The sequence below is a fragment of the Capsicum annuum genome, chromosome 8 (genome assembly GCF_002878395.1).
Source record: "Capsicum annuum cultivar UCD-10X-F1 chromosome 8, UCD10Xv1.1, whole genome shotgun sequence".
Classification (NCBI taxonomy): domain Eukaryota; kingdom Viridiplantae; phylum Streptophyta; class Magnoliopsida; order Solanales; family Solanaceae; genus Capsicum; species Capsicum annuum.
The window spans coordinates 49,694,901-49,703,404 of record NC_061118.1 but is presented as its reverse complement, the minus strand read 5'-3'; the positions used below and the strand labels follow the sequence as shown (position 1 = coordinate 49,703,404).

At 32.6% G+C, this 8,504-nt stretch overlaps 2 protein-coding genes across 4 annotated transcripts; both read left to right on the top strand.

The window, feature by feature from the left end:
• The first annotated feature begins 294 nt into the window (after positions 1 to 294).
• Positions 295 to 4,346, top strand: LOC107839039 (floral homeotic protein FBP1). Of its 2 annotated transcripts, none has more exons than XM_016682379.2 (7): positions 295 to 728; positions 838 to 904; positions 1,633 to 1,694; positions 2,126 to 2,225; positions 2,321 to 2,350; positions 2,748 to 2,792; positions 3,877 to 4,346. In XM_016682379.2, the coding sequence occupies exons 1-7, from the start codon at positions 547 to 549 to the stop codon at positions 4,018 to 4,020; spliced, it is 630 nt and encodes a 209-aa protein (XP_016537865.1). In that variant the 5' UTR covers positions 295 to 546; the 3' UTR covers positions 4,021 to 4,346. The 2 variants fall into 2 exon arrangements, with proteins under 2 accessions (XP_016537865.1, XP_016537864.1); XM_016682378.2 differs by having other exon boundaries at positions 306 to 728; positions 2,739 to 2,792.
• Positions 4,347 to 6,857: 2,511 nt separating this feature from the next.
• Positions 6,858 to 8,282, top strand: LOC107879161 (neurofilament medium polypeptide-like). 2 transcript variants are annotated; one of them, XM_016726260.2, is made up of 4 exons: positions 6,858 to 6,907; positions 7,017 to 7,166; positions 7,245 to 7,614; positions 7,695 to 8,282. In XM_016726260.2, the coding sequence occupies exons 3-4, from the start codon at positions 7,575 to 7,577 to the stop codon at positions 8,237 to 8,239; spliced, it is 585 nt and encodes a 194-aa protein (XP_016581746.2). In that variant the 5' UTR covers positions 6,858 to 6,907; positions 7,017 to 7,166; positions 7,245 to 7,574; the 3' UTR covers positions 8,240 to 8,282. The 2 variants fall into 2 exon arrangements, with proteins under 2 accessions (XP_016581746.2, XP_047251466.1); XM_047395510.1 differs by lacking the exon at positions 6,858 to 6,907 and having other exon boundaries at positions 6,929 to 7,166.
• The last annotated feature ends 222 nt before the right edge of the window (positions 8,283 to 8,504 follow it).

Here is an 8,504-nt window from a genome sequence, read left to right as displayed (position 1 = left end):
AGTATTATCTCTTAGCCACCAATCATGTAACCTCTGTAGCTAACTTTTAGTTACGCGGCTTTTTGCTATGGATACTACAAAAGAAAAAATTATAACTAAAGTATTTAGTCATGAAAATTTTCATATTTAGCTACGAGGTATTCTGTAGCTATACATATCTTATTTTTTTAGTGATAGTCCACTTCAACAAAACATTAGAGCAAACTTATAGGTAATTGGATTTGGAGTCTTACCGCTATCCATTATCGAAATAAAGTTTTCACTTTCAAACTTTTTAATCACACAATTCTCAACAAGTGAGAGATGAAGATGGAGAAGAACCAAAGGATAACATGATGCAAGAAAGGGTTAAGAGAGTGCTAAGTAACAAGTAAAGATACAGATGGATTGGCATTGTCAAATGCCTTTAAAAACCAACCTTTTCTGAAACTTACGAAAGTTGATTGCCTGTCAATCCCTTAATAGATACTCCCATTCATTTCTTCTTCTTATATACTTACTTCAATATTCATCTAAAGGTAAAAAATAACACAAAGAGAAAAGAAAATGGGGAGAGGAAAGATAGAGATAAAGAGAATAGAGAACTCAAGCAATAGGCAAGTAACTTACTCAAAGAGAAGAAATGGGATCTTGAAAAAAGCTAAGGAAATTAGTGTACTTTGTGATGTTCGTGTTTCTGTTATCATTTTTGCTACTTCTGGAAAGATGCATGAGTTCTCTTCTACTTCGTATGTTATCTTCCTTTGTTTTTTTTTTTTTTTCATTTTTATTTTTCATCATGTTCAACCTTTTTTTGTCTAAGAAATTTAATTTAATTTTGTGTGATTATTTTTAAAGGTTGGTTGATATTTTGGATCAATATCACAAGCTTACTGGGAGAAGATTGTGGGATGCTAAGCATGAGGTAAACTAAAAACCCTTTGGATCAAATTAAATTCCATCTTTTCATTTACCTTATTCTTGTAAAAAGGAAAAAGAAAAAAGAAAATCAAACTAACCCTTGGATCAAATTCCATCTTTTCTTTTACCTATTCTAGGAAAATGGAAAAAGAAAAAAAATTAAAGAAACATATAAGATTTTTGCTAAAAATAATGTCAATTCACTTGAAACATGAAATCCTTGAACAGATCTAGATTAAGCAAATTGTTTTTTCTTATTTGGCTTCTTTTTTGAGGAAAAATAAAAAGAGATTAGGGTTTTCATCCTTTGACATGAAAGATCTATTCTTTAACTAGTTTTGAGTCAACCCCTTTTGGGAAAAAGGGATTATTTTGTTGTTAGAAATTTGAAACGTGAATTCTATGAACAGATCTAAAAATAGCATGTACTTTTTTAGCTATATTCCTTGTCCAAATTGTTAACAGGAGAGTGATGCAGGTTATATTCTTCTAGTCAAGAAACAGATCTGGAGTTCCATCTTCCTTTTGTTTGCAAGTCTTTTCATTGTTTTTAGCACCCAAAAAAAGTGAAGAAAAAACTAGCTAGCTAAGCTACCTACATGGTGTTGAATATATGGCACATCAATACTGATTGATATTGATTAATTAGCTCAACTATATTATTATAATAGTCTGGCTTGAATTTTTTTTTTCTTTTTAAGTTTGTGTTTTGTTTGATTGGATTGTAAACAGAACTTGGACAATGAAATCAACAGAGTCAAGAAAGACAATGACAACATGCAAATAGAGCTCAGGTGAAAATATTATTAAACTTCTCTCTTACTTTTGTGTCCAGTTTATGAGTTTATACCATGACCTTAAGTTGATATATAATTATAATTGAATTCACAATAAAATAATTATAGATATTTAGAGGACTTCTTAATCAAATATAAGGTTTGAGCAAATTAAAAGTACTGGCTACACATAAACTCGATGCTTCAGCGTACTAGATCCAACTCTGCCCCCTCTGCTTGGCAAGAAGTTGTTGGTTTTTGATGAGATACTTAATAAGATCCTAGAAAATTCATGATTTATTCGAGAAAAAAATTCTAAAAGAAATAAAATCAGATACCTTCCCCCAAAATTAAGAAGAAGAAGAAAGAGTAAAAAGTGTAAAAAAGAAAAACAAATATTAGTAAGAAGTTTGGCTTAATGTTTTACATGTTGAGTTATTTAATTTCAGGCACCTAAAGGGTGAAGACATATCGTCATTGAACTATAGAGAGCTGATGATATTGGAAGATGGTCTTGAAAATGGACTCACTAGTATCCGTGACAAACAGGTGCCTACAATTTCCTTTAATATTTTTGTAATGTTCAAATTTAACTTAATTAATGTCTATGTTCTTATATATTTGTCACCTTGATTGTTTTGCAGAATGAGTTTATGAGGATGATGAGGAAAAAGGTATGTCCAACACTATGTAATGTGTCGGAAGTACTTTACAGTTCTTTAATGAGTTATTACATAAAAGTTCTCCCTAAACTAGCACTGCTTTCCAGTATCATGCTTAAACTATCACGTGTGTTTGTTCAGTGATAACAGAAATCCCTAATAGTTTGAGAATTTAATCATGTTATTAATTCTTTTTAAATTTGTAAATATTACTTTCAAAAATAAATAAATTTATTCAAAAAAAGATAATATTTTTCATTCCACATATGGAATAGCCTCTTGTTTTTTTCTTATTTAATAATAAAAAATATCGTTGTTAACTTTATTGCGATGTTCAATTATATATGTGTTGTACATTTTCTTTCTTATTTTTTTGACCTACTGTGGTGTTTGGATGGAGATTGTTCAGACTCAAGGTATGGAGGAGGAGCAAGAACAACTTAATTGCCAACTGGTATGGTTATCACATTAACTTAATTAATTAACATATATATTTGCTTTTTTAATTATTTTTCACATTTTTAACACATTAAATGTCTCATCAAATATAATGCATATTCATATTAGAGTGTGAATGTAATATTTAAACTTGATAGGTTCAATTTTTAAGATTCTTATTAGCACTATATTTAAATTATGAATTCAAATTCGTGCCTCTATGCATAATACTTCTGTGTGAAAGTTCTGTGAGTGGCAGTGGCAAATTAACATTTTTAGCAAAAAGTAGATGGCTAATAATATTGTTTTTTTTTTTAATTTATAAAATTGAAAAGAATGTTTAAGTGTCTTTTTTTTTTTTTTAAAGATAATCACCCTTAGAAAAGGACCTAATCGATCAACTTATAAAGAATTTAGATACATATAGTTCAGATTACTGAAAATCTTGATGTTTTGTTGTGAACGATTTTGAATTTATTTAGTGAAATCCTACTTCGTTTATTTAGATATATGCTCATTGAGCATCCCTATTGTGGTACAATAGAGGTCGTTTGGTTGCTGGTTATAATTACACAAGTATTAAAAATAAAGGGATTAGTTAATTATGTAAGGTTTAATTATTCAAGTATTAGTTATTTCTTCTTTTATTAAATATATACTGCATAAATTCTCTCATAAATTATACATGTATTAGTAATGCATAATTATAAACTTGTATGTTGAATTTTATACCTAGCAACTAAAATGTTGCTAAACATGATACTAGTTATATTGATTTTAACACATGAATAATTCACTTTCTTAACCAGCAACCAAACTACCTCTTTCTTTCTTTCTTCTTTTGGTTGGAAAAAAACTACCTCTTTGATTCACATTTTAAAAATTTTAACGCCTATAGTTTCAAAAGTTAATGTGGTGATTAATTTTTACTAACATTGAGCTGAGGATCTATTGAAAAAAGCTTTTCAACCTTACAAATGGTACTGGTCTCCACAAATTCTGTCCTTTTCAAATCCCACTCGTAGAACAACGTTGGGTATGATTGTTATAATTTTCAGTTTTTCACTAATATTTAGTATTTTGTTGGTTACAAATGACAGAGGCAACTGGAGATAGCAAGCATGAATAGGAACATGGGAGAAATAGGGGAAGTGTTTGAGCAGACAAGGGGGAATCATGAATACCAAATGCCTTTTGCCTTTCGAGTGCAGCCAATGCAGCCCAATTTGCAGGAGAGGTTCTAAATAAATCAAATTTCCATCTACCTACTAGTATTTGATATTGGTGGTATTTTAATTATGTGTGCTTTCAAAACAATTTGCATGGTGTGTAATTAATACCCATCTACGCACCTTATGGTTTATGTGACATTATATATATATATATATATATATATATATATATATATTTATCCATCTATAACCATTATATTATGCTTATCTTTTAGGAAAAAAATTAGAACAGTGTAGCTCTTTAAACTCTGTATATGTGTAATGTGTGATTTGTGCATTAGACGCACATCATAAATTAAAAATCTGCCGCTCATAAAAGCGTGGTATTTAAGTAGTGAGAAGGTTTAATGGTGGACTCATTATCCCTTTGCTCGATATCATTCAGAAAGAAATAGTCTGTCGATTTGGTAGAACATATATTTGGGGCTTTCATTATTTAAATTCGGTTTGCAATTTCGAACTCATATAATTAACCCTAAAATATAATATCTAGGAAAATGAGAAGGGAATTTCCAGTGTGGATACTTCGGTACAAATAGCGTCAAACAACTATGCAAAATTTCGAATCATGGAGCATCGTTTATTTTCTAGGGTTGAGTTCTTACCGCTCGTTTGGACATAATTTTTTTCCTTTTTTGAAAGAAAAAAATAATTCAAAACAGCATTGTAATATATAATGAACTGCTTTTCGAAGAAAAAATTGTCAAGATGAATTTCAAGTTGGAAAAATGAGTTAGACCAGTTTTTCAAGTGAATACGTTTTTCCCATATCACAAATTTTTTTCAAGTTAATTAACTGTATGTCCAAACATACCTCTCACTTTTAACTACCTTTTTCAGTTTTTTTGAAATATCACATTTCTTATATTCAAGCGTCTACCTAATGGTGGAAGCGTTCAGATTATTATTAGGAGCTGTATATTCACCTTTCAATTGAAGTGTCTTAATTTGTCTAGCAATAGTTTTAAGATAAAAAATGTAATTTAGCAGTACTAAAATAGTTGGGAATAATTGGCAAAGAAGAACGTTTGCAAAATTATTTTCTCAAATACCTACTTAATTTCTTTTTGATTTATTTTTTAGGTTTAGGGTGTAAAAAGTGAAAAAAGTGGGGCCCACACGTGGGCCAAGGGATTAATTCATCATTTATACAACTTTACAAATTTAATATAATACACTTAACCCCCTCCACTTATTCCAATATCCAAAAAAAAAAAACCCCTCTCTCGCTCCTCTTCAATTCCCAACTCCCGCTTTCAAACAACTTCTCCCAAAAATGCCATTTTCGTACGTTCTTCATCTGCAGCTGCTAAGGGGGCGTTGTTGCTTTGCAAGGTTAGTTAAAATCGAGTTTCGATCATTTCTAGATCCATTTAAATGGTTTTTCTTTTTGCTAATCGATTGGTAGTGATGTAGGATTTTTTTTTCGAATTTGGTGTTTTGATTTAATCGTGTTTTTTTTGGCAACGAAGTGTTGAATGGTGGTATAATTGTTGTTTGAAGAGTTATTTTGGCATTTTGATTTGAACAACGTCCTGTTTCTGTCCGTAGACCCGCGGTCTATTCGTAGACCCATGGTCTATGAAATGAGAATGCCCTAGATATATTTCAATTTTCAGACGTATGAAATTCTTTTAAAACATGATTGCTGAAATAGTGAAAATTGAAATATTAATAGCTAATTAGTTTGATTAGGTGCACTAGTTTGGTTTTTAGCAATTATTGTGTTTTGATATTTTGCATGTTCGATTTTGGTTCAATTATTGTATGTTTGTGTAGTGAATTGTTTAATGGTGGGGTGTTAATTTTTTTTTTTTTAAGGGGGGGGTTTCACTTGATCATTGAGTTATTTCTGTTGATAGACTTGTGATCTATGAACTGAAAATGGGAGATTTGTTCTTTAGGTGTAGACTGTGTTGAAAATGGGTAGAAAAAATATTATTCCTAAATAGAAAGATGATACCGCTGGTAGTAGTAGAAAAAGAAGAGCTGCGACAGTTGAAAAAGTGTCAAAAGAAAATTAAAGAGTCGGTGTCCGAATCAGATTTGGAGTTAAAGGAGATAAACGATTACGTCGATTCTGGTGAAGATGTTTCCAAGCGGAGTGTCAGTGGTGACAGTGAAGAGTGCGAGGGAAGTGAGAGTAATAGTGATGATGGGGATAATGATTCATTGTCTGTGCCATATCTTTCAAGGTGCATTTCCGTGGAGCGGTATGATCTTCGAACGATAATTGATGAGGTCGGATCTTTTCCGGCAAAGATGTCGGTCAGATCAAGAATGGCTGCTTATCGCGAATTTAAGCACATTCTTGTTGACCAAGAATTGAAGAAAAGATTCAAGCGGTCCTGTTTTAGACACCTGAGAAACCTGCCGGAACATCTCAAGTTCAATGGAAAGTTGGTCCATTATTTGCTGTTGCGACGCGTTAAGAACGAAAAGATACATCATGAGATGTGGTTCTGCGTTAACAACAAGCTTGTTTGATCACGGGGCTGAACTGCTCATCATACCCCAGTGAATAAAAAATGAAGAAGGTGTTAGCAAAAGGGGACAATTTTTGTTTTAAGGTGACAAAAAATAAAAACATCACAGCGGCCAACTTGTTACACCTGATCAGAGAGAATAAGCTGAACGAGGACCAGAAGTTCAAGTGTTGTCTACTGTGGTTCTTGCACACCATATTGCTTGCGAAAGATTCGACGAAGATTGTCGACACAAAACTGATTCGAATGGTCGACTCTTTGAGTTTCTTCGAGAAGTATTCGTGGGGAAAGAGACATTTCAACTGACCATGGACTATCTGAAGAAGAAAAGTGACCTGAAAAAGTAGAAGGAAGTATTTGATGAGAAACAGAAGGCATCCTATGCTCTATTTGGATTTTCCTGGGCATTCATGGTATCTACCATAAACCTTTTAGTGAGTTTTTCGTAGATTATCATTTTATTTATACTATGTCATAGACTCATAGTTATTTTTTTCACTGTTGTACTGCTTACAAATTTAGATCTGTGAGACCTTTCCTCATCTTGAAGAATTTGCTGAAAAATCAATGGATGAGCCCTTACCCATCCCCCGCATCCTCAGATGGCACACTTCAAAAAGCGACAAGATAATCGAAGGCAGCCCATTCAAGTATAAAGGAAAAATTACCGAAGTATGAACTTATTTTCTATAATGCAATAATAGTACCATTTTATTGAATGTTATGTAATTGTTAATTGATATTTGGTAGAACGTGCACCCGTACATCATCCCTACTGTTCATGAGACGAAGATGGATTACATGATTATGTTTGAGCCATATACGGATGAGATGAAGAATAACGTCCTCGATGGATTGAAGAAAGAGTTAGAAGGGGTGACTTTCCTCACTTCAAATGAGGAAAATGATGATGACGGGGATTTGGGTGGTAACCTCGTTGGAGTACGCGTTGGTGATGATGATTCTCCAAGCACCTCCAAAGATGCAGTGGGAACCTGATCCCCCGGGGATCTTCATAAGCATGTGGCTGCGCTCGAGGAAGCGGTGTTGGATATTGCATCCTATATCAAAGAGAAAAGAATGAAGAAAAAGAAAAATAATGAGCGACAACATGAACGAGGTAACTTCATTCATTAATTTATGTTGTTAATGAATATTCAGCTTTAAATATCAGTAACACTTTGTAATATTATAAAATAGTGCATGTGCATGAATCGAAGAGAAATAAAGAAGGAGGAAAAAAGAGCAAAATGGATGAGTTGGCCGCTGTTGTGGCAGAAAAGGAAAAAGAAGAAGAAAAGAAAGATGGTGAAGAAGATAAGATCCAAGAAGAAGGTGGAAAAGTAGCAACAGCAGTAGAAGAAGAAGAAGCGGCAGCAGATGAACAAGGAGGCGCAGAAAAAAGAAAAACTGTTGAAGAAAAAGCTGACAAAGAAGAAGTTGAGCAAGAAGCAGCAGGTGAACGAAAAGAAGAAGCCGAGGAAGAAACAACTGCTGATGCTGAGGAAGAAACAGCTGCTGCAGGTGAAGTAAGAAAAGAAGGTATGGAAGAAAAGAAAACTGAAGAAGCAGCAGCTGATGTACATGCTGAAAAAGAAGGAGAAGAAGGTGAGAATGAAGAAGCAGCTGCAATTGTTGAGAAAAAAGAAGTTAAAGCTGCCCAAACAGATGTGGTCATGGACATTGTTGATGAAATCAACTGTAACACTTGTGCTGATGAGGAACTTAGGGAAAGAGACATTTAAATGCTAAGATGTTTAATTTGTTGTTAAATGATGAGTTGTTAGGATATGATAATTTTTTTTTATTTCACAAATATGAAGTTTGAAGGATCTGGTAGTAGGATATGACAATTATTCTTTTATTTTATGAAACTTATTATGATTCTGAGCTGAATCTGTTTCTATCAAATTGATTTGTAGCATGAAATTTGAATATGCAGGGTGTGATCATAGTTGGTACATTGTATGCTTGATATCATAGAATGCATACTTAATATTCCATATACCA